This window comes from Gadus macrocephalus, chromosome 3, assembly GCF_031168955.1.
Source record: "Gadus macrocephalus chromosome 3, ASM3116895v1".
Classification (NCBI taxonomy): Eukaryota; Metazoa; Chordata; class Actinopteri; order Gadiformes; family Gadidae; genus Gadus; species Gadus macrocephalus.
The window spans coordinates 9,041,837-9,067,571 of NC_082384.1; the positions used below are offsets into that span (position 1 = coordinate 9,041,837).

Sequence of the window (25,735 nt, forward strand, 5' to 3'; positions counted from 1 at the left end):
AATAATAATAATAACAATATACTCCTTATTTTTTATGATAATGATAATAATATTCTAATAACTACATAAATAAAACGGGGGAAAACGGGTTGGTGATCGTACTGCGCATCCTAGTGCGCTATAGGACGCACTTGAACACCTCTAAGTACAGCCAAGATGGCGGTGCCCTTACGGAGGACGTTGATCGCGTTGCATCGAGCAACTTGTAACAATTTAAAGGTATTTATAATCTCTAAACCTATGAACTACCCGATATAGATGTAATGCAAATGCTATTTCTAATTAATTCGTTTATATGTGTAACGTCATGGCGTTTTTACAACCCTTCATTTTTCTATTAGGATGGATGTGTGGACTAACTGTCATATCATATGAGATATGAATAAACCTAAGAATATATTGAATCATGTATTCAGTAATAAGAAGTATAAGATTACCTATAGCTACATGTGAAGTACATCCACACTAAGACATTTTATATTTGGCCTTCAAACCGCACATATCATTGATCTCATTTGGATGGTATAGACAAACTACTATGTTAAATATTGAATCTTAATTGTTTAGGCTTTGTCATGAGAATAGGGTTGTTAATTCCATTTGTCTTTCTTGGGATAATAACGTTTTACATCATGTTTATATTGTGAGGTCAAATCGTGATCATATCGGGGTCAAGATAACCCTCGTCTCTAAAATGGTAATCTCCAAAATGCCCTGAAACGTTGCTATTTAATCTACAGTTAGAACATATATTTTTCTTTTTATAAATATCAAGGTATAAAATATGTGATTTAAAAGTATGAACACCCTTAATATACGATGTCAACCAAACCTTTTCTTTGACATAGTTTGCTAATTTGATATTCAACAATCATGTTAACCTTGAATATTTTTCGAATTCCTTATCAGAAGGGTAAAATGGCTGCTCTATTTTAAGATGGGGACTCGGTCAAAACCGGTCAAATAGTCCCGTGCAATATCCTACTCCTTCCTATGGCTCACGGAGCCTCTGTCTCAGGACCATGGCTTCTTACACAGACTGAACCCTGTGTTTCAGAGTGCTGATGGCTGGGTGGATGTGCGGCAGCCTCACCCCCTGGTTGTACCCGTCCGGGGAAAGAAGCGCCACTTCATCCCGCCCGCCGTTGGGATTAAGGAGAAGACCAAGGCCGACCCAGAGGCCCGGGCCCGGGCCGCTGGCCTCGTCTTCCGCCAGCAGTACGTGGAGCGATCCATCAACATCTCCTGCACAGGTAGCTCCACCCAGAACACCACCTAGTGTCTGTTATGCAACCCATCACCCAGACACTGCAAACATAACGCACCACACCACCTTGTCTCTGTTGCACCACCCACCACACAGACACTTGTAACACCACCTAGTCTCTGTTACATCACCAAGCCACTGATAACTCAAGCCACCTCCCACACTGGTAAAACCAGCCAGAACACCACCAAGTTACCCCACCCAGACATTGGTTACACCACACATGTACTAGTAACCAACCATTAGCTGTGACTAGATGGATGTAGGCTGGACTTTCGGCTAGAACTGAAGTTGAAATTCACACACTGATTAAAGGAGGAAATCAAATTCCCTCACTTTGAATCAATTAAGAAGTGCTTTAAGCGATTTGCACTCAGAAAATCATTCCACTTAATGCTTCAAAACGGTCAGAAAAGGACATTCTTCGTTGATAAAAACTAAATGTATTTGTTCCCTCTGTTAATATATATCACTCTGTCCTTGTCTTTCCTCTCTTTCGCTCTTTCTCTTTCTTTCTTTCAGCGGGTATATTTGACCCCTACATCCCTCCCGAGGGTGACGCCAGGCTCTCCACCCTCTCCAGGGAGGGGCTGAAGCAGCGGACGGAGCAGCTGAGACAGAGCGCTGCCTCCCAGCTAGCGTATGTAGCCTAGCGTTACCTTCATAAGCACTAGCCAGCTCAGTTTTTTTAACTATCAGTTTTCTGCCCATTATATCGATGGCCAGGTGAATGTTTGTTTTCTTGTGGCTATGAATCATTTGGTCTGTTTATATTTTTAGAAACTTCATCTAGAATGTCCTATCAAATATCTAACAGGTTATATGTAAGCAACGCAACCCACCACAAGGTTCTGTCCCCAAGGTTTGGAAAGACTGGTCTTGGCCAACATCTCTGTTGCTTCTGCAGGGAAACTTCTAGTTCCCTCATCATCGGTCACATGTCTCAGGTCACATGTCTCGGACAACATGCTGACTTGCACAACACTAATACTGTAAACAAGAAATGTCTCTCCCCACAGAATACGGTGAACTAGACCTAACTCTCTCTCCTCCGAATACCGGAAACTAGACCTGACACTCTCTACAGAATACTGTAAACTAGACCTGACTCTCTCCTAAGAATGCTGTAAAGTAGACGTGACTCTCTCCACATAATACTGTAAAGTAGACCTGACTCTCTCTCCTCAGAATACTGGAAACTAGACCTGAATCTCTCTACAGAATACTGTAAACTAGAACTGACTCTCTCCTAAGAATGCTGTAAACTAGACCTGACTCTCCACATAATAGTAGACCTGACTCTCTCTCCACATAATACTGTAAAGTAGTCCTGACTCTCTCTCCACATAATACTGCAAAGTAGACCTGACTCTCTCTCTACAGAATACTGTTAACTTGACCTGACTCTCTCTCTACAGAATACTGTTAACTTGACCTAACTCTCTCTTTAAAGACTACTGTAAACTAGACCTGTCTTTCTCTCTACAAAATACTGTAAACTAGACCCGACTCCCTCCACATAATACTGTAAACTAGACCTGTCTTTCTCTCTACAAAATACTGTAAACTAGACCCGACTCCCTCCACATAATACTGTAAACTAGACCTGTCTTTCTCTCTACAAAATACTGTAAACTAGACCCGACTCCCTCCACATAATACTGTAAACTAGACCCGACTCCCTCCACATAATACTGTAAACTAGACCTGACTTTCTCTCTCCTAAGAATACTGTAAACTAGACCTGACTCTCTCCACAGGACACGTAAGATCAAAGAGCACGACCCTCTCTTCAATACCAAGACATTTCCAGAACTGGCTCAGGACATCTTCATCCAGGCTCACATGGCCCTCACGCAGTAAGAACACTGCATCTCCCTCCCCCTCTTCCTCAACCTCTCCTGCACCCGCCCCCATCCTCCACCTCCTCCCTCCGACTGTCACAATTGCTCTTCTCAAGTGAGAAAACTAAAACTAAAATGAAGGAATATAGTACAAATTACCTCCAACAAACACCCACAGTAAGGCAACAAATGTATAAAATAAACTAACCGAAGGCTAGGATATAGAGTCTAGGAAAAAGAGTGTGTGTATTCCTATAATCTATCTGCTCTCTCTGACAACAGGGAATAATGTGAGTGTAAACAAGAAGATGTATATGCGGTGCCCATGTGTGTTGGCGGACACTGCTTTCTAAGTACATGTCAGCGGCAGGGCCGTGGTTTCCATGGCGATGAGATTCCAGTGAACTGGGATCCGGGGCCACGGTGTAACCGATCGGCGTGCTCCTTCTGGGTTGCACTGAATGCTCAGAGTTGATCGGGTTCCTTTTGTTTTTGCGGCCATTATCCCGTGCCCCCCTGTCTGTCATTGGACGGTTGAACTGTCACTCTTAATGTGAGGTTTACTACATTGACAAAAGCGGATGTTTCACCTTTTGAGAATTACCGTAATAAATCTGTGCGCAGTAAAATGTCTAAATACAATGCATTTTTTCTTACACATGCATTGCTCAACCGTTTCAACAGACTATTAGTATCAGTTAAATGTAAAGTCTGTTAGTAGGGAGGGGTATGTTGATTCTGACTGTTGCTGTCCACACTTCCCTCAGGTTCAACAAGGAGAAGCTACACTCCCTGGTGACAGAGCGGTGCTACCCTGTAAGTTACTCATCATTTACTACTGTTTACTATCATTATGGAAGTTACTCTTCCTTGACTGTTACTATCATTATGGAAGTAACTAATAATTTACTGATATTACCAGAGTAACCGGTCAAACACTCTGGACCTAAACTATATCACTCATCGTCATGAGTGTTATTATTAGTATATTATTACAACACTGTTTTGCGTAATGCACAAGAGAAGGTAGTATCAACTGGACTATGGGGATCTGGTCTCTCTGCAGGAGATGACCCGGGGGAACCGCCTGAAGACGATCCGATGGAGCTTCGTGGAGTCCCTGGAGCCGCCCCGGGTGGTGCACGCCCGCTGCCCCGACATGGTCACCAAGACCAACCTGTACGGCCAGGTCACCCTGCGAATGCACTCCAGACAGGTGAGGCAGCAGTGCACGCTGAATGAGTAGCACTCCAGACAGGTGTGCACGGTGTGTGCACATGACCAACGTGAATTTAAGTTTGAATCCGATTATTTCATTACCTGTACGAACAGACTTGCAGGAATTCTGTGAAGTTAACTTGGTTCTATTAGATGTTGGTATTTGTCATTGATCTTTGGTGGAGCCCAGGTCAGGAATTTGACTAAATATTACTCATTTAACAGATGTTTTAACAAACACAAACGCTCGATCAAAGGCCCGGCCCGACCCGGCCCGAGGATAGTGGTGGGAAATAATGGCCCGACCGGGCCCGCGGGTCAGGTCGGGCTCGGGCAGAGAATCTAAACTCTAGTGCATGACATCCTCCGTAGGCGCTCACAGCTGGGTGAGTTTCACCACCTCCTCATCGTTTCAGCACACACTCAAACGATGACATGGTCGTCCATGTTCGTTCTGCTTCTGTGTGTCCTCCGTCTCTCTGCCAGTGACATCGGATCAAGCTGAACGGTGATTGGCTATCGCGGCTAAGCGTCACGCGTAGGCGCGTCAAAAGTTCAATTCTTTGAACTCCCCATTAGTGCGTTGGGTGCGTTATTTAGGTGCGTAAAACGCGTCCAACGTGCTGCTTTAGCGCGTCTAACGCATCTACGCGCCTTAAGCATTAGTTCCCTATGCAAAAATGCCAAATTTCAATGCCTCTAATGCGCGTAACGCGTTCAGTGTGGCCGTACCTTAAGTGGGCATCTTTCTTTAGAAGGACTACGGCTAGACTGAGGACATTGGGGGGCGAACCCAGGACCCTTTGGCTGGGAGTCGAGCCCTGACCACTGCAATACCCAGTTAGTGAGAGGTGTTGCCGGGCTCCTCACTCTGGTTTTTCCCCCGCTGCCAGATCCTGGCCCTCTACGACCGCTTTGGGCGCCTCCTGTTGGGCAGCGAGGACGAGCCGAAGGATGTGCTGGAGTACCTGGTCATGGAGAGACACGTCGTCAACCCCTACGGCCGCTGGAGGCTGCACGGCAAGATCGTGCCGGCCTGGGCACCTCCCAAAGACCCCATCATGAAGGTAAGACCCTCCCAGCCACACAGAGCTCCTCCCACATCCCCCTGTTTCCTCCCATCTGGTCCCAGCGACTCCCACCTCCTCCGAGCGCTGAGCTTCTGCAGAAAAGGCAAATTCAACGTGACCCTTGTCTCCTATGACAGGGTTTTTTATTTGCACCGTCGTTATCCGAAACTCTAGGTTGTTTAGGCTAAATTATAAGGGTGTGCAAACCTTTTGGTTAAAATATGAGTTAAGTAACCTTTTAAGTGAATTAAAAACCAACATTGTGAGTCTAAACTGCTTCTTCATTCTCTGTTCTATCAGACGGTTCTGATTCCGGGACCCAAACTGAAGCCCGGAGAGGACTTTGATGCGCTCCAGTTTGAGGTTCCTAAACCCCAGTCTGTGCAGTGGAGCAAGTAGGACTCTAGAGGGCGCCATTCCACCAGGAGCGGGATAACAAGCTGCGGCCAGCGGGAGAGACTATGCACGGGTCCAGGGCTGCTCCGAACCCGGATAAGGGGAGCCCCTTGTCTGGTCGGGAACGCCAGTTCTCCGTCTCGCGTTCTTGTAAAATATATTTTGCTTGTTGGCGAGTGTTTGACACTCTTTTTTCTCCACGCATCAAATTCTGGAAAAACGTGTGTCCAGACATTGTACAGGTTTATTGAGTTGAGTTTAATACATGTGATACTTAAGGAATACAAAAATAAAATGTCCCATCTGACCCCCACGGTGTCACAGGCTCACTGAGAATATTCAGTGGAATAATCTCTTTCACACAAACACGACAAAATTACATGAGAACAAACATTAGGTTACCGAGATAAGAGTTTGGATGTTGTTGCGTTGGCAATTATTTTACACAAGAAAACACACTGGTTCCAAAAAAGTAGATGACACAAAATGCAGAAGCAATCACATAGCCTTTCTTACCTGTGGACCAACACGTGAGTCTGCCCGTTACTGCACACGGGAAACACCACAAACAACCGATTTGAGAACCTCTTCACAGGCTTCGGTTACTAAAAAGTTTGTTTCTATGTTCATCGCAGTATAAACCACATTTAGTTATCAGTCATTAGCTTGGTAAAATATAAATGAACACTTTTAGTGATTTGGAAATTGCATTTTAACATGTGTACCATGTGACGGGCCAGGATAAATGGTGGACAAAATTAAAGTCAAATAAACATTATTTTAATAGGTTTATTTCATCTCCTTATTCCTAGCTGCAAAATGTGTTGAGCTGGAAACACATGAGCGCGATATGAGATTTATATATTCATATTTTTTAAATCATTTACTTTTTATTTTAACTTATTTGAATATTTTATATTTGTAATTTAAAATGTTTAATCGTTTCATGAGACCAGCAATATGCGTACTACTTTTGAAACTATCTGCATAGTTCTGCACAATATTCTCCTGAATATCATACCCGTTCAAATCTTGGCTTTTGATTTCAACTTAAAATCCCTACGCCTCCAAAATTACTCTGAAGGTTGTAAAGATGAAGATACCTGTTGAGGACTTCAGTAAGCTGGTTATGCTTGGAGTTGCATTGGCGGAATGTTGTTTATTTCCTTGTTTGTCTCGCATGATATAAAGACCTGTAAAATATTCTCCATTCGACATGGATTTGATGTTTGGTACATTAAAACATACACACAAAAAAACAACATTCAATATGGGGTAGATGCGGGAAGGGAGACTGTTTTATCCTCGTCTCTGGTCAAAGGGCAAAGGTCAGACACGCGTCTGTGTTCTGGCTTAAACCTTCGAAGCCCATGCTGGTATGGTATATTACTGTATAGTTACTACCAGCTTTTACAGGAGCGGTGATCCGGGCAGTGAAGGGCCCCAGGTCCTCATCTCCATTTTCTGGGCATGTTCCCAAGGGGAAGACGGAGCTCTGGAGGGGTGTGAGTGGAGAGCTAAAACCCTGTAGGGAGCTGCTTCAGTGCCAGTCGTGTGTCTTCACAAGTCTGACGGAAAGAAGAAGGCCTCAGCTTCACATTCGGCGTCAGCCTCCTCGTCTTCCTCCGGGATGTTCTCAGGCTCCCAGGTGAAAACATCGGAGGCGTTGTCCATAGAGGTCTCCATCGGCCAGGGACACAGGGCGTCCCGTCGACCTAGTGGCAGGTTGGCCTTTGCCTCCTGGTCCAAGTCTGTGCCGCTCTGCATCGCGGCCTCCTCTGGAGTGGCTGCTGCCGGGGTTTCGGTGGCCTTAATGTCGCTGAGGTTGATATAGGGCGGGCTTACAGAGGGCTTTGGAGGCTCTTCAGTTTCCCAAGGACAAACGTTTGTATGAACACTATCTATGTTTGTAAGAGCTTCTGGTTCTCCGGTTTCCCAAGGACAAACGTCTCCTTTTCCATTGTCTTGGCTTTTGGGAAGAGCTGGCTCCTCACTTTCCCAAGGACAAACATCTGGTTTTTTTATGACCTCTGCTTCTCTGGTTTCCCAGGGACAAACATCTCCTTTTCCACTGTCTGTTTTTTTGAGAACAGCTGGTTCTCCAGTGTCCCAAGGACAAACATCTCCTTTTCCACTGTCTGTTTTTTTGAGAACAGCTGGTTCTCCAGTGTCCCAAGGACAAACGTCTCCTTTTCCACTGTCTGTTTTTTTGAGAACAGCTGGTTCTCCAGTGTCCCAAGGACAAACGTCTCCTTTTCCACTGTCTGTTTTTTTGAGAACAGCTGGTTCTCCAGTGTCCCAAGGACAAACGTCTCCTTTTCCACTTTCTTGTATTTTGGGAACAGCAGGTTCACCGGTGTCCCAAGGACAAATGTCCCCGGTTCCACTCTCTGGTTTTTTGGGAACAGCTGGTTCTCCATTGTCCCAAGGACAAACGGCAGCGGGTACACTCTCTTGTTTATTGTGAATAGCCCGTTCCCCGGTGTCCCAAGGACAAACGTCTCCTGGTCCGCTCTCTGTTTTTTTTATGTCCTCTGGTACCCCGGTGTCCCATGGACAAACATTTCCACGTCCACTGTCTTGTTTTTGGAGAGCAGCTGGTTCTTCAGCTTCCCAAGGACAAACAGCAGGTAGAACACCCTCCTGCTGTGCCACACCTCTTGTGCTGACATCTGAGAGAGAACCTCCCAGTCGCTGAACCTTCTCTACCACTGGCTCTTCATCCCATGGGCAAATGTTGGCCCGAGCGGTGTCTTGACTGACAAGGGACACCGAGGAGGATTTAAAGGCTTGTGTCTTAGATGCATCTGCCTCCTCTGACTCCCAGGGACAAACCCCTGTCCTTACACTGTCCTGCGAGGTAGTCTTTTCCGTATCCTTCACCAAGTTGACCTCAATGGTTGGATGTTTGTTTGGCTGCGGCGGTTCCCAAGGACATATGTTTGTCTTTGTGCTATCCGTCTCTTCTACATGTACTGATGCAGTTTCCCAAGGACATACGTTCGAAGGCGCGTCTTTTGGTTTGTCTTCATTTCCCGTGTCCCATGGACAGACATTGATTGAGGTGGTCTCTGGTGAGTGTCCTTTCTCTCCCTCAACCAATTCAAGGACGTCTGCAAAATTTTTGGGCGGGTCGGGGAACTCCCAAGGGCAGCTGTCGGATGTCTTGCTTATTTGCCGGGCGGCCGATGTTGCGGACAAACTAGTTGATGGTTTCTTCTCATGGGCTGACGGCACCCTCAGTAGGCTCTTCCTCTCTGAAGGTTTTATATTTTCATACACAACTTCAGGCTTGTCCTCCTGAACATCCCAAGGACAAATATTGGCGTCACCTGGTCCCTGATCGCTGGACTCCCAGGGACATACGTCTCCGATTTTTCCCAAAGACTGTTGACTCGACTGCGAAAGTGACTGTTGTATCACCTTGATCCGGGGAGTTGTAGGAGTGTCATGGGTTTCCCAAGGACAAACATTGGAATGAGCACTCCCTCGTCTTTTCATTTGGTCATGTTCCGTCGATTCCCAGGGACACACACCGGTTCGTTCTGATACCTGGGGTTCCTCAACCTCCCAAGGACAAACATTAGCTTTAGCGCTAAGTTGTTTCTGCAGGATGGGGCCCTGTGGGACATCCCATGGACATACATCAGTGGAAGACTGATGTGAGGTCCTAGAGGGCGTAAGTCGAACGCTGCCTCTTCTGTGAGTGGAAGGGGTTCTCGAATGGCCTCCGCCGGTTCCCCAGGAGCTCGTGTTGCTGCGAATGCTGTTTTGCCTGGAGGAGAACACATTTTCATACATCTGTGTGTCCAAGGAGTCCGACGGGTGGATGGCAGACTTTCCGATCACCAGCCTCCTTGGGCTCCGATCAGAGGAATCACCAGATGAAAGGCGGATCGCGCTTTGCTTAACAAGGCAAGGTTTCCCCTCAACTGTTGTGAGGCTTCTCTTTGGAAGTGTCTTTCTTTCTGAGTTTGGATTTGTACAAGTTGCCGATCTGGTCGTGCAGGTGCTCTCTTGACTGAGTTGCGAGACTATGCTCCCCTTCCTTGACCCTGCACCCCTGTTTTGATCATCCTTAGCTTCAACCGATCCAATGTAGGCCTTCACTGACAGCCACTTCTGAGTTGTGTTGCGCAAGGAGAACCCTCGCTGGTCTTTTGAGATGATCGGCCTGGGCGTGCCAGGAGCACTCGCAGATACATGAGCCTTTGTTGTTTGTGAGTCATTTTCTCCTTCAACTCTCCTTTCCACTGCAGGGGATGGCTCGGGAGTGGGCGCATAGTCCCATGGACAGACATGGACTATGGGAGAATTGGGAGGCAAAATGTCTGAGCAGTCACCATCGCTCCCCTGAGAATAAGCATAGGTGACTTGTCTTTGGTTCATATCGACAGGTCGATCGACCTCCATCTCCCACGGACAGACGTTTGCCTTGTCAAAGGACTGTGACTGCAGGGCACTGGTCGTCTGCTCCTTGATGGTCAACTGCTGCTTGGACCTTGTGATCATGGAGTTGGCTCGGTTCATCATGGCCATGTCCTCCATGGAGTGGGTGTTGGTGGAGGTGAGGCTCCGGGACTTGTGGAGCTTTGTGTGGTCGGGATGCAGCAGGTTGTTGTCTATTGTCAGGTTTTGCGCACTGGCCGACTTGCAGACCCCTGGAGGGATGTCCAAGGAGTCGGTCTCGGAGCGCTGAGATGCCCTGTTCGACACATTGGGTCTCAACAAGGAGCTCCGCACGGAGGCCTCCCGCTCCCTGGCATAGTCGTGCTCGCTGAGGGACTTCCGCATTGACGGCGAGGGGGTGTTCATGGACCTGTAGCTAATGCTCACGGTTTCGGGGCCTTTTCTGAAGGAATCGGACTCAGCCACACCTCGGCTGTAATGGCCGAAGTCCCGGTCCTCCCGGCTGCACTGGCGGCTCACAGACTCTGGGATCTCTGCGATGCGTTTGATGATGGACCTGCCCAAGCCCGGCAGGCGGGAGCTCCTCTTCTTGGAGAGGTGAGGGTTGTTCACAGTCATCTTCTTGGTCTTGTGGACCTCCAACTGGGCATACAACTTCTTCAGTTCGTCCTGGTGTGTGTGAAGAGGGGCGCGTTGATGTGGGGGTTGGGGAGGTTGGAAGGATTGATGGGACGGATAGAGAAGGAGAACCGTGTCAGTAGATGTTGGACGCAGTATTGGGAGAGGTTTTTTGGAGACAAGACAAGGTTCAATGGGGAGAAAACACTGGTCATAAAACATGTACAAACAATGATGATTGAAGAAACAAAGTTTTATCAATTGCCTTTATGATGAAAATGACCATTTATTTTAAAGTTAGTTAAAAGTAGTTAAGTTAGAGGCCAAGAGTGTAAACTTCCATTTAGGTGATTTTTATGGTAATTTAACTTGTTGTTTATTGCTGTGTTACTATCGTTAAACATGCGGTCTGAGTTCTGGTATGACTCCGGTGCCAAAGGTGTGGAGGGGTTTACCCGGATGTCATCAGGCTCCAGCATGTGGTCGCTCCAGGCCGACTGGAAGCTGCTGTTCAGGTAGGACCCGGAGCGCCGAAGGTCCACCTCATCCTCATACACCTCTGCTGCGATCTCCTCTCGTCCTGCCTGCGAAATATCGAGGAACTAGCACACACACACAGAAGCACACACACGCACAAACACAAACATGCACAGACGCATACACACACACATACAGACACAAACCATGCTCGCATACTTACAGACACACATACACACACACACCCACACGCACGCACACACACACAAACACACAGTGAGGAGTGAGTTCCATTGCTTTATAGTCATCCAATCTCTACTTCAACCCACTTTTCGGTCACACTTCACCGTCCAAAAGCCCATCAACATTTCTGGTCCTTTCAATTCCATGAATGGATAATATTAATGGAATGAAGGGGGTTCTGCTCAAACCCCAAAGTTTCTGGGTTCAAACCTCAGCTCCTTTATGACCCAAATCTACAAACATCCCTATAAGTTGCTTTGGATATAAGTGACTGCTGAACGGCTGAATGAATGACTTGATAGCTCTTTGTGTACCTAATCTGCTTCCCTACTGTGCACCTGTCCAGGTGCATGTGTGTCAGAGAGCGGTACCTTGGGGATGAAGAGCAGGGCCAGGGTCACCGTGGTGGTCACATGGGTGTGTGTGAAGGACAGCAGTAGCATCCATTCAGGGTGGAGCGATGGTAACATGAACCTGGTGGAGGGTGGGGAGACATGGAAGAGAAAGAATGTCCACAGTGGGGTAAAGTACCACCTCGAATTAGTTAGTTACTCCTTGAATTTGATTGTTTCCACTTGAACCCTGTCGGTTGCCTCATTTACCCTTCATTGGCACATTGGATTGGATGGAATAGAACAAGTTCAAGGCCTGTCCGATCCAATGCCAGGCAGAGAGTATAGCGTGTAGCAGCACCATGTAGCAGCATCATGTAGTAGCGGGCGTGTAGCCGCGGGTGTAAAGCGGCCGGGCACTAGTTACCTGAGCAGCTGGAAGGTGACGGAGAGCAGCAGTTCGTTGTGGATGGCGATGCCCATGTAGCGAGGCTCGTGGAAGGCCGAGGGCACCGGCCTCACCGCGCTGCACAGGGAGCTCCCCCAGCACAGGAAGAGCAGCTCGGCTGTGGGAGGGACCCCCATGCATCATCACAAGTCTGTTCGAGAAGGAACGCCGGGCGAGCTAGGATCTCTCGTTCACCGTATACTCATTACTTATCTATGGTATCGACTGGAAAACACCACTACTTACTGATCATCTCCCTGAGCCATTGATTATGCTACCATATTGTATTGTATTCCTCACAAGGACGGATCCCTCACAGTGCTGATCCCTCTGCTGTAAAAGGGCTTAGGGGTACTGGTACTGGGATCAAGGGCAAATACAATCAACATTCTCATCACCATATCAAATTAGTCAGTACTGGGATTGCTAAATCCCAGATGGAAAATAAGGGATATAAATGTCAAGTGTACAACCTCATTTTACAGCATTATTACTGTGGTTTTTGTTACGTTGAATGAACCACAACAGATGATAGTGGACCACGTGATGTGTGGACTTTCCCTCGGACCACTGGACTCACCCACAGACATCATGTAGTCCCAGCAGTCCAGGGAGCATGTGGTGAAGCTCTGTCCGTCCACTGTCTGGGAGGTGATCAGGATGGGGACGTTCCTCTGGCGATTCTGCAGGACGCCCACGGTCCACGCGCACAGGAACCAGCACACGGTCACCAGCATCATGCCCAGGATCCGCAGCAGGTGCAGGCTGGACATGTAGGGCACCCGCTGGGCCGTCCGCGAGAGGAAGACTCTCAGAACACTGCGACGAAGGGAAGAGAGATGTTACTGTCAAAAGTTAGGGCTGGGGTTAGGCTAGGGTGAGGTAAAAGTTCAGGGTTATGGTAAGGTTAGGGCTAGGTAAAAGGTCAGGGTGACAGTTCACTTAGGGTTAGGTCAAATGTTTTGGTTAGGGTTAGGCGTGGGTTAGGGTTAGGTATTTGTGAATGAAAACCAGCAGAAGAGCGAGCGAACCGACCGGTACATCTTGAGTGTGACGGTGCCGTACACGATGGAGAAGCCCGTCATCCGGACCCAGCGCAGCAGGATGCACCTGAAGGTGCTCGGCTGGAAGGACAGGATGAACACCTGGAAGTACACAGGACCACGTCAGTCCCTCGAGAACCACCTCAGACCCACCAGAACCACCTCAGACCCACATCAGTCCCACCAGAACCACATCAGTCCCACCAGAAGCACCTCAGACCCACCAGAAGCACCTCAGACCCACCAGAAGCACCTCAGACCCACCAGAAGCACCTCAGACCCACCAGAAGCACCTCAGACCCAGAGGTCCACCAGCATGACCACGTCAGTCCCAGCAGAACCACATCAGTCCGACTAGAACCATGTCGGTCCAACCAGAACCATGTCAGAACCAAAGGATACACCACCAGAACCACGTCGGATCCAGAGGCCACCCAACCAGAACCAAGTTGGACATGGAGATACTGTCTCTGTATAATGTCAATTATTCCCGTGAAATGGTAGAGACGGAGGGCGGGAGCCAGCTGTGGTGCTGATCCTCGTGAGGAGATGAAATGGTTTAAAGGTGAGTCCGTCTGCCACCCAGGAGCCCCCCCACAGAGCGACCCCCCCCCCCCATCCCCCCTCTTTGTATTTTGGTCGGGACCTTTCTGCAGGCAGCCCGCCCTCTGAAGCTCCAGAGAGGGGCGATGTGTCTCTGCGGTCCCCCCGAAGACACCATAGGTCCAGGGCTCCATCCCTTCAGCCGCCTGGCTCCGGGTGCTGAGACCAGTCCGCCTCCTGAAGCCCGTAGTCCACTTGGTTTGGTCCTCTCCCCCTCTTCACTAAGCTCGAGTCAGCCTGAGAGGGCCCAGCTCAGGGTGTGATGCGTCATAAAGCCTTGATATGACCTCTTAATAACTAACTCGTGCTATAAACCACTCCCTGGGTACCTTATTAAAGCTCTTGTGTGCCGTTTTTCATAGCATCCATGCCCTCCCAGGGATGGGCACCGTGCGTGTGTTTGTGTGATGTGTGTGTAGGTGTGTGTGCGCGTGTGTGTGTGTGTGTTAAGCTCTTCCCCCAGGGCTCTCAGCAGGGTCGGGGTTAGATGATCAAACATATTTTTGACAGCTGCCGTTCCACCCGCTCTTTGATTGGTAAGCGTTTAATCCCTAATCAATACTCTGACTGATGGTTCGTTATAAAACATGTCTCCTCACCCCTCCCGGAGGTCATATTCTCTCTCTCTCACGCGCACACACACACACACACACACACACACACACACACACACACACACACACACACACACACACACACACACACACACACACACACACAGCCACCTCTCTTAGTCCATTATCACATAATCTGGAAGGATTTTAATCCCTCATCTAGTACCACTGTCTGTCTCCCTGTCTCTCTCTGTCTATCTGTCCCTCTGTCTGTCAGTCTATCACTGTCACTTTGTCACTCCGTCTTTTTGTCTTTCTATGTTATTCTTATTTTGGTCGCCTAGCGACCCCATGCATCCTCTTTGTCCTGCAGGCAACGGGTGAAGATCCTCCCGTTCACAGGGACTGTATTTGAGGTGCCAGTTGACGTCACTTCCTGCCTAGACTCACCGGGAAGTAGAGCAGTATGGAGCCGAACAAGATGGTCTCTAGGAGGAGTAGGCCAGACGCTCGAATCCTCTGTAGGGAGCGGCAGGGAGGAAAGGGGAGGGAACCAGTTCAATTAACAGGTGAACAAGTCTGTTTTGAGGAATTCATGAAGCAGAACTGGATACACAGCAGTTTTAGGAATAAGCATGAAGGAATTACTTCATATTTTCATCCATTCAATCATTCAGCTACCCCCCCCCCCCACCCCAACCCCCAACCCCACACACTCCTACCTTTGCGCGCCGGTGGTGGTAGGCGGCCATCATGCTGAAGAAGACGAGGACCATGAGGGCACCCTGGCCGGCCATCACCACGGACCGCAGCACCCAGTCCTCCTGCACCCTGCAGGGGCTCCCGTCCAGGCAGGCACCGCAGCCAGGCCAGCAGGGCAGGCAGACCGGGAGGGAAGGGTAGCAGGTCCTGGTGGTCCCGTTCCCCACCTCCGCCTCATCTACACCCCCTGACACCAAGACACACAGACACCAAGACACACAGACACCAAGACACCAAGACACACAGACCCACAGACACCAAGACACACAGACACCAAGACACCAAGACACACAGACCCACAGTCACACAGAGACACACAGACACACACTGAACAGGCTAGTATGAATGGAAATATTTTTGCACTTAAAAAAACTATCAGAGAGAGTGCGGGAGGGAGGGAGAGGGGGGGAAGAATAGGCAGGGGGGGGCTCACCTTTCTGCTGGTCCAAGTTGTAGTAGCCCTCCTTACAGAGACAACAGTACTGACCAAGCCGGAAACCCTGGCCTGCTATTGGCTCACACTAAGAGAGAGAGGGAGAGAGAGAGTTTGTCAAAATTTGTCACCTATTGTGAGAAGGACCTCAAACTCCCCTTAAACACACCCCCTGGACTCACTCATGCCACAATAATTGCACTATTGCACACATTTATAGGAGAATCTTTATAATATCCAACATTTTACATTTTGTAGTAGTTAGTATAATATCTGATATGTATATCAAATCTTGTATTTAAATATTTTATACTTTGACCTCTTAATTGTTCACCTGCTTTGGCAATGTAAATTGTTTATTTCTCATGCCAATAAAGCTTTTGTTAATTGAATAGAGAGAGAGAGAGAGAGAGAGAGAGAGAGAGAGAGAGAGAGAGAGAGAGAGAGAGAGAGAGAGAGAGAGAGAGAGAGAGAGAGAGAGAGAGAGAGAGAGAGAGAGAGAGAGAGAGAAAAACATTTCCATTTATTAATTTCTGTGGTATGTGGCACCTTCACAGGTTCACAGTCCCTGGTGAAATACAAATTTATACATGAACAAACAATGACACCTTTATCCCATTTGTCTGTCTGTCTCCCACTCTCTCTCCATAACTTTCCTCATCTCCCCCCTCTCTCTTCCTCTGTTCTATGGTCTCTCCCTCGTTCTCTCTCTCTCTCTCTCTCTCTCTCTCTCTCTCTCTCTCTCTCTCTCTCTCTCTCTCTCTCTCTCTCTCTCTCTCTCGCTCTCTCTCTCTCTCTCTCTCTCTCGCTCTCTCTCTCTCACGCCCTCTCTCCTCTCTCTTTTTTCTCTCTCTAGTAATCTAAGTTAAAAGCTAAATGGAGGCGTAATGCCTTCACTAGACCATTATCCTTTATTTCAGGCAAATCCTCTCTCTCAAACACACACACACACATACACACACACACACACACACACACACACACACACACACACACACACACACACACACACACACACACACACACACACACACACACACACACACACACACCAATGCAGCAGGCCCTGCAGTGGTTAAGACACCTAGTGACAGCTGGACTGCGGATGTGGTTAATGTGTGACAGATTACCCCTCGTCTTCATTCCTCCCAGGATTTAGTTTGCATCTCGTTTGAATTCTATTTCTAAACGTCTGCCTGCCGTCGGGCCTGAGTTCAGATCCCCTTTCAGAAAATGGCTCCTGATACACCTGTGGTTGGGACCAGTTCACTAGGTCAGTGGACGAGGGGTTATCCGTAAGTCATGTTTAAGATAACTAAACCAAACAGAACCCGCAATACAACTCGTAACACAATACATTTCTCCTATTCCACACCTACTGTATGACTCTAGCAAGTCCTGCTCAGGTCAGGAAGTGAGCAGAACCTTAAGTCTACACTATTCAGTGCTCCGGACAGGAAGCGATCAGAATGTTTAGTCTGTACTGTTCAGAGCTCAGGTCAGGAAGTGAGCAGAAGCTTAAGTCTGTACTTTTCAGTGACCATTCTCATCAGCTCTGGGTCCACACCTTCAACCCAGGGCTGACCAGGAGAATATCCATTTTGGGAAAGTGGTTCTCTATTTGAAGTACTGATACTATTTTTAATTTTCTCTACGATAAGACCTTATCGAAAAGCTATGGGAGTTTTTTAACATCCTGTCACCGAGCGGTTGCATTGTAATCCAAGCAACAAACCAAAATGCTTCTTCCATCAAGCGATAAGGTTCACTGGGGTAAACTCGACTGTCTGGGATTATATTTAGCTTAATAATGACCCTGTTTGTTTTAGCGAAATACCAATCGTATGTCCCTGCTAGCCCCGACCATGCGTCACAACCTGCCAATCCCAGATCCTGATGATACATCCACGTATGCTTTTAGGATGATTAACCAGCAGGAAGGACGGGGGGATCAGGGGACCCAGAACCACACCAAGTGGGTCAGAGACAATAGCTGGGTCCCGAGTGAGAGGGTGAGGTAGGGATGGGGGTGAGGTGTGATTGTGGCCTGAGAGAGCGGGTGAGGTATTGATGGGGGAGAGGTGTGGGTGTGGCCTGAGAGAGAGAGAGAGAGAGAGCAGGAAGTAGGGATGCGTGGGTGTGGCCTGGGGAAGAGGGTGGGGTAGGACCTGATGGGTGAGAGATGAGGGTGTGGCCTTGGATAGAGGCTGGTTTGGGATGGGATAGGGGTAGGGGGTGGGATTAGACGGATTATCATCTAATCCCATAGATCATCTCACAGACCACCGGCCGTCTTTAAATAGATGGGATGAGGAGGATGGGGAAGGGAGGGAGGCTGCTGGGTGGGTGGGGAGGGAGAGGGGGACGACGACCAGAACAAAGATGGCCGTAGGGGAACGAGAGACTGAGGAGCAGGTGAGGGTGCAGGTGAAGGAGGCATGATAAAGGAGGAGATGGAGAAGGATGTTAATGTGACGGTGTCTGGCGAAGGGACAGTGTTGTGGTGATGTCCCCCTGGACAAACCCTGGACCATGTCAAGACCGGGACCACTAGACCCTTGGGGGAGACGAGGGTAAATGCTGCTCTCAACCACCATGGTCTAGTCCTGAAACTCAGAAAAGAATCAGGGCTCTGAGCAGATGTTTCACTACAAGGGTCCAGAAGACCTTCAAACCTTCAAGCGCCTCACTCTTTCTCAAAGTCATTGCCAGGTCAAAGCCATGTGTTATTTCCTAAGGTCCAATTTATCTCTATTGCATCTGGGCAGCGTTATCTCTGACCAGAGATAACTTCGAGTCAGCTTACGTTGGTCCACGCTTTCCTTACTGCCTGGCATATAAACAGTTTCTATGTTTCTATGTCAGCTCCTACATGGACTCAATGGGGCTCTGAGTGAGGGCCGGGGGGGCCAGTTCCCCTTTAAAGGTCCCATGACATGCTATTTGATGTATTCTTTAATATAGGTATTAGTGGGCAACTAACACAGTATTCAAAGACGTTCCCGAAATTCAGCCGTGGTGCAGAGTTACAGCCACTCCGAGCCAGTCGCACATTGAGCTCCCCCCAAATGCGCTGTTTTGGCGTATGTAACTATAATGCAAATGAGGAGGAGGCGGGTCAAGGAGGAGGGTGGGGGTGTGGCCCTGAGCAGCTTGCAGCAACGGTACCATGCGCTCTGTTTACAGTGTATGTATCGCAATGGCGAGGCGCACACAGCCTTTAGCCGTGTTCTGTAAATATTCTAGAGCACACAGGAGTCCTGGAGCTCTATATCTAAATATTATCATATAGCCTACATAGATATCTATATCATATAATATAAATTATCACGGCCAAAAGCTGTGTGAGCCGATATTATGAATCTCAAATGACCGCGTTGGGTTCTCCGACGTTCCTGGTTCTTCCACGTCCACATCAATGTGAAGTAGACTGAACCGCGACAAGGAGGAGAAAGGGATCGTTGCCGGGCAGCGCTTAGGCACCTCCGCCTCCGGCGGTGGTCCCTCAGCGGGGCTCAAGCGGGAGACATTCGCCGCCAACAATCCCTTTCTCCTCCATGTCGTGGTTCATGTTCTTGAGGGAGTCAAAGCCAAAGTTCCTTCCCCCCAATTCATTCTCAACCTTGGCTGAGATAACCCCCACTACGAGTCTCGTTGTAGAAATACCAGAGACGAGAGTCCGACGTGTTATGCGCAATAACACCAATAGCAGAACGGTTATCCAAATAACAAGGAAGTGTACAACACTTGCGTTACAGTCCTGGAGCTCTATATCTAAATAATATCATATAATACATAGATATCTATATCCTTTCATACATATTATCACGGCCAAAAGCTGTGTGCGCCTCCAGACGATATTATGAATCACAAACGACTTTGTCGGGTTCTGCGACGTCTCTGGTTCTTCCACTTTCACATCAATCTGAAGTAGACTGAACCGCTCGCTGCCTGCTGCCTCGCGGCAGCAGGCAGCAGGCATGGTGCCTCGCGGCAACTGGCGGCATGTCGCAGTTCATGTACTTCAGCGAGTCAAAGCCAAGGTTCCTTTCCTCCAATTCCTTCTCAACCATGGCTCAGATAACCCCCACTACAGTCTCGTTGTAGAAATACAAGAGATGTCAAAGAACCGACAAGAAACACTTGCGTTACTGTGTGTGTATTCACACACACACATGTGGCGCTCGCACGGTCGTGTCTCATTGGCGGGCCAACGTCTCTGGGCGGGCCAGGCAGAGTAAGGGGAGGAGCTTAGATGCTTAATGACGACATAAATAAAGACATTCCAAATCAGTGCGCTTGAGCCTCCGCTTTTTCAAAGGCGAGCAGAGCAGCTAGTGCCCGTTTTACACCAAACGCAAGTTTTAGCCACTGGGGGACCATAGGCAGGCTAGGGGAACTCATATTTATGTTAGAAAACCTCATAAAGTCAGATTTTCATGTCATGGGACCTTTAAGGAAAAAACTGGAGAAAGAAAAACATATATATGAAATATGAATATGCCCAGTTCAGGGTTCCAAATCAAGTTCTAGATGCCTGTTTAAGAGACTCTTTCTAAGAAGTCAATTATTGCAATCTTCTTTTCATAAGGGTGTACTGTCCCTATGCCTGCAGTGGTAAGTCCACTTCATTCTAACATGTAAAAAAAAAAGGGGTGAACATTGTCATTAAGGGTAGGGTACAGTTTTGGCTTTCTGAAGGCGTGCAGCCCAGCTCTGTATTCCAGACTTGGACCAACATAACTTTTGGCAGCAGAGATGTTTTGGGGCCTTTTTGGTTTCGGTGGCTCAGTTTGAAGAGCCCTGCTGAGTTGACGTTCAGTCTGACCTGCAGGAGGCCAGTCCGACCGGTCAGAGAAACCAACTTGGAGGGAACAAGAGTCCCACAGGCAGAACCTGCAGGAGTCATTTACTATTCAGCAGACACTTTTATCCTTGAGACTTGAGACACATCAAATAACAGCTGGGGGTCAGAGGTACAACACCACTAGAACCTTACCAGGTGACTTTCTTGATCGCTTCTGCTTCAGTCCTATCTCTTCTCTGATCATAGGAAACCATCTAGGTTGACATGGAACACAGTGGACCTCACTCTTGAGTAACCCCCATAGGGAGAGATAGGTGAGGACATGAGGACTACTGTAGCTGGAGGAGCAGGGATGGCCCCACTGCCAACACCAGACTCAACGAGCCCAGAGTGGTGCTGTTGGGGGTCCTGGTAGAGGGGTGGGGGGACTGGGTCTTACCTCCATGGAGGTGCGGTTGCACTGATGTGTGTCAGAGAACCAGCCTTCTCCCACTGCACACTGGTCCACGTCGATGCTCTGGATGTCCACATCCACACGGATCACACCCCTGGACACACACACACACACACACACACACACACACACACACACACACACACACACACACACACACACACACACACACACACACACACACACACACACACACACACACACACACACACACACACACACACACACACGTTTACAATTAAAGCTGCATTGAAAGGATCAGACCACTGTAAGGCCGAGTTGATGTTAATTCTGAGGAAGCCGCAGGTCTGTCTTTTAAATGTCAGGTTCTCTCCAGCATACCTTGTCCAATTACAGCTCTTACTCAACAAACTCCAAGAGGAGCCAAAAGCTATTGGAAGAGGAGATCAGAGATATGATTGGATAATGGGGGATCCATGGTTCTAAATGCTATAGCGTTTGTTGTTGCCATGTTTGTTGGTAAGAGAGTTACATAGGACCTTAGAACAACCATAGGACTCTAAAATTATAGAACCGCACTGATTGAACCTTAGAATGTAAAACCTTAGAACATCGAACATAGACACGAGAATTTTATACCATAGAACCATAGAGACATACCAACTTAGAATCTAGAACCGTAGGACCTCGAACATAGAACTCAGACCCTAAAATCATTGAACGATAAAACCACAGAAACCATAGAACCTTGAACATAGACCATAGAACCTAAAATCATAGAACTACACAACCATAGAACCTTTGAAACACTAGAAACAGCGTTAAAAGGTAGTTGTGTTGTGTTGTGTTGTGTTGTGTGTAATGTGTTGTTGTGCAGTGTGTTGTTGTGCAGTGTGTGGTTGTGCAGTGTGTTGTTGACGGAACCAGACCTGAACTCGGGGGTCAGGTCGGGTTTGAGGCCGTAGAAGGAAGTGGAGAGCGTTAGCAGCCATGCTGGCAGGAAGCGGCCGTCCTTGCACTCCAGGAAGGGGGAGTCCGCCCAGCGCACCCCGCTGCGATTGGTCACGTAGCCGTCGCCCCGCTTCCACTTGGGCGTGTCCAGGGTGGCCAGGTCGTTGAAGAGCACCCGCTTTGACAGCGCCCCCAGCGCCCGCGCCCCCGGAAACTTGAGGTCGGAGAACCAGCCGTCGTCCCAGTCGGGGCCAGAGCCGGGGGCGGGGCCGGCGGGGGGGCCGGGGGGGTGCAGGGTCTCCCAGGCCTTGGTCAGGTCCTGGAGCAGGATGGTCGGGACCTTGAGGCCCGGCCCCCGCAGGGCGACCAGCACCAGGCGCGGCGTGGCGGCCTCGGCCGCCGGCTCGGCGTCGAAGGTGAGCAGCGCGCGCTGGACGAGGGGCGTGTCCTCCAGCAGCGCCCGGGCCAGGGCGTGGTACCACTCCATGTCCTCCTCCAGGGTGGCCTCCCGCAGGTCGCTGGCCTGGAACACCAGGTTCAGGAAGTTGGCCGTGTTGGCCAGCCCGTCGGCGGCGGCACCCAGCGGCCCGTAGGACCCCCCCGGCGGGGCGGGGTTGCGGGCGCCCGGCCGGTAGCTCCGGGAGCAGCCCCCCAGCGCCAGGGCCGCCCGGTCCCCGCTGTACAGGAAGCTCTCCGCCGCCGCCGACCCGCCGTCCGGCTCCTCCGGGGCGGGCCGCTCGGAGCCGGGGGGGTCCGCGGTGGCGGCGAGGGGGTCCGCCACCGTCCCGGTGCCGTTTAGCGAGAAGTCCGGCAGGGTCTGGTTCTGGAGCCCCCCCTCCCCCAGGGCGGCCCCTGAGGTGAGGTGGCCGGAGAGTCTGAGGAGGAGGAGGGCAGGCAGGAGGAGGAGGAGCGTGGCGGGGGTCATGCTGTCACTCAGTCCGTTGGGGGCGGCGGGGCGGGGGGGCTGGGCATTAGATATCCACTAGGGGAGAAACACTGGTAGACATGTCCACATGACTCCATCGGCGCGGCTGAGGAACCCGCCGGTCAGGGTCTGCCCATCTCCTCTCTGGTCTTCGCGCGGCTGCAGCAGCAGAGGTGTGTGGCAGTCTGCAGCCCGCTCACAAACGCTCCGCTCTCAGGACCAAACACAAATACCCCCGCACACACACAAACGCACACACACACACACACACACACAAACTCTCCGCACTCAGATCCAATAACAAACAGACTCACACAAACACACTCGCATGCAATTAATCCTGCGTGTTGGTTTCACGAGGAAAAGATACGCCTTTAGCGCATAAAAATCCTCTCGCTGACGTCTCGGCGTCTCCTGGTCAGCCGGTCTCCGATACGAGCTCCACGCAGCGCGCACGCCCCCGTAGCGCAGGGCTGCTGGAGGAAAAGTGAGGACACCGAGAGAGATGGGAGCTCTGCGACACACGACGAATGCAGAGTGACGCCGGAGGGGAGGAGAGGGCTGCTGGGGGGGGGGGATGCCCTAGAGTTGGGGGATTCCACGGATGAAGAGGAGGAGGGGGCGCCCGGGGGAGACGAGAGAGGGATGAAGAGGGTGCTGGTTCTGTCTCCTCTGCAGAGAGAGGAAAACACCTGATCCCTGTTGTGAACTTCTCCTCTCACCCCTCTCCTCTCCTCACTCTTTCTCTTATCTTTTTCCTCCTCCCCTTTGTCCTCTGTCCTCTCCTCTGTCCTCTCTTCTACTTCCTCTCCTCTCCTCTCCTCTCCTCTCTTCTCCTCTCCTCTCCTCTCCTCTCCTCTCCTCTCTCCTATTACTTCTCCTCCTCTCTTCTCTCTCCTCTCTCTCCTCTTACTTCTCCTCCTCTCCTCCTCTCTTCTCTCTCCTCTCTCCTCTCTCTCCTCTTACTTCTCCTCCTCTCCTCCTCTCTTCTCTCTCCTCTCTCTCCTCTTACTTCTCCTCCTCTCCTCCTCTCTTCTCTCTCCTCTCTCCTCTCTCTCCTCTTACTTCTCCTCCTCTCCTCCTCTCTCCTCTCTCTCCTCTCTCCTCTCCTCCTCTCTCCACTCGTCTCTCTCCTATTCTATCTCCTCTCCTCTCCCCCTCCTTGTGACCTGCCGGAGCGTCTCCTCACCTCTCCTCCTTCCCTCCGTCTCCTCTCCTAGCGGGATGGCCGTCCATCAGCATACACGCAGGAGGCGATTAAGTTGTACATCTGTTGGTAGCTGAGAGTGTGTGTGGGGTCTATGCACATGGGAGTGCACATGAGAGGTACAATCCCCCCGCAGAGCGTGAAGGAGTGTCACAGGCGGTAAGAGCATCACCGCATCACAGTGGATAGGGGGGGGGGGGGCTTTAATCCATCAAGCGGCAATTCTTAATGGACGCCCGAATTTAGCGGAGATTAACCTCATCCTCTCTAACACACACTCATACACATACCTACACACATATACACACACGCACATATACACACACACACACACAAACAAAATCACACACGCACATAAATAAACAAATAAAGACCCACATTCTCATACACACACACACACACACACACAGATGCATAAGGATGAACACACACACACACACACTCACTTCCTCACACATTTACAATCACCGGGAGACACACGCATGCACACACATGCATTCACTCACACACACACACACAGACACACACACACACACACACACACACACACACACACACACACACACACATACACACACACACACACACACACACACACACACACACACACACACACACACACACACACACACACTTGCACTCACACACACACACACACACACATGGACAAAAATCACACAAACACACACAAAAACCTACAAGCACATGCATGCAAATGCACTCACTCACACACCCACACACACGCATGGACAAACACACTCACACACTTATGCAGACACACACACATACACACATACGTACCAACATGCACACACACACACACACACACACACACACACACACACACACACACACACACACACACACACACACACACACACACACACACACACACACACACACACACACATACACACACACGTGCATGCACACACACGATTGACCCACAACTCTTCTTCTCTACTTCATGTAGACTAGTGCCTGTTTTTTTAGGGGTTGATTGATACCTATGTGTACGTGTCAATGTGTGTGTGTGAGAGAGAGAGGTAGAGAGAGGGAGAGAGACACAGAGAGAGCTGTGTGATAAGGGATAACATTCCATTCAACGGCACGGAAAGAGAATCAGAAGAAGATTCATGTGACCATGGCAACTAAACTAGTCCACGATTATACACACAAACACACACACACGCACACACTCAGAGACATACACACACACACGCACTCACACACCCACACACACAAACATATATAAAGGCACACATGCACAAGCACACATACACACACACTCATGCACATACAAACACACACACACACGCACACACATGCGCACATACGCATGCATGCTTAAACCGTGGCACACCCTGTAGGAGTTTCACACCTTGTGTGTGACCTGACGTGTGCGCATGTGTGCTAGACTCACCCCCCCCCCACATCCTCGTCTTCCTCCCAATTGTCCTCCTAATATTTTACATTCTGGCTCTACATTTATACACACTATTGTATATTTATATACTCTGTTGTACATTTATATACACTTTAGTGAATGCATAAACTATTATATAGCATATGTGTAGGCACAATAGCACATTTAAACACACTGTAGTCCCTTTATTCACACTGTAGTAGGCCTACATTTAAATACACTTGTATTTAAATGTGCAATTTAAATACACTTGTATTTAAATGTGGGTGCATTTCAACAGACTGTA

General features: G+C 49.3%; 2 protein-coding genes across 2 annotated transcripts; one reads left to right on the forward strand and one right to left on the reverse strand.

Moving 5' to 3' along the window:
• The first annotated feature begins 59 nt into the window (after positions 1-59).
• On the forward strand, positions 60-6,102 carry mrpl45 (mitochondrial ribosomal protein L45). The gene is made up of 8 exons (XM_060047076.1): positions 60-219; positions 1,058-1,253; positions 1,790-1,907; positions 3,028-3,126; positions 3,879-3,927; positions 4,178-4,327; positions 5,223-5,396; positions 5,700-6,102. Exons 1-8 carry the CDS (start codon positions 157-159, stop codon positions 5,796-5,798), a joined length of 948 nt encoding a protein of 315 aa, XP_059903059.1. The 5' UTR covers positions 60-156; the 3' UTR covers positions 5,799-6,102.
• gpr179 (G protein-coupled receptor 179) lies at positions 6,000-22,627 on the reverse strand (the record flags this gene model as incomplete). The annotated part of the gene is made up of 11 exons (XM_060046662.1): positions 6,000-10,874; positions 11,279-11,425; positions 11,915-12,017; positions 12,303-12,441; positions 12,904-13,142; positions 13,359-13,468; positions 14,974-15,042; positions 15,246-15,472; positions 15,719-15,806; positions 20,965-21,073; positions 21,870-22,627. Coding segments are annotated over 11 exons (5,508 nt in total), but the record flags the coding sequence as incomplete, so codon positions are not given.
• Positions 22,628-25,735: the final 3,108 nt, after the last annotated feature.

Coding starts and splice junctions, on each gene's coding strand:
- mrpl45 (XM_060047076.1), top strand. CDS start 157: ATGGCGGTGCCCTTACGGAGGACGTTGATCGCGTTGCATCGAGCAACT. Junction 220..1,057: donor CAACTTGTAACAATTTAAAG/GTATTTATAATC, acceptor CCTGTGTTTCAG/AGTGCTGATGGCTGGGTGGA. Junction 3,928..4,177: donor TGACAGAGCGGTGCTACCCT/GTAAGTTACTCA, acceptor GTCTCTCTGCAG/GAGATGACCCGGGGGAACCG.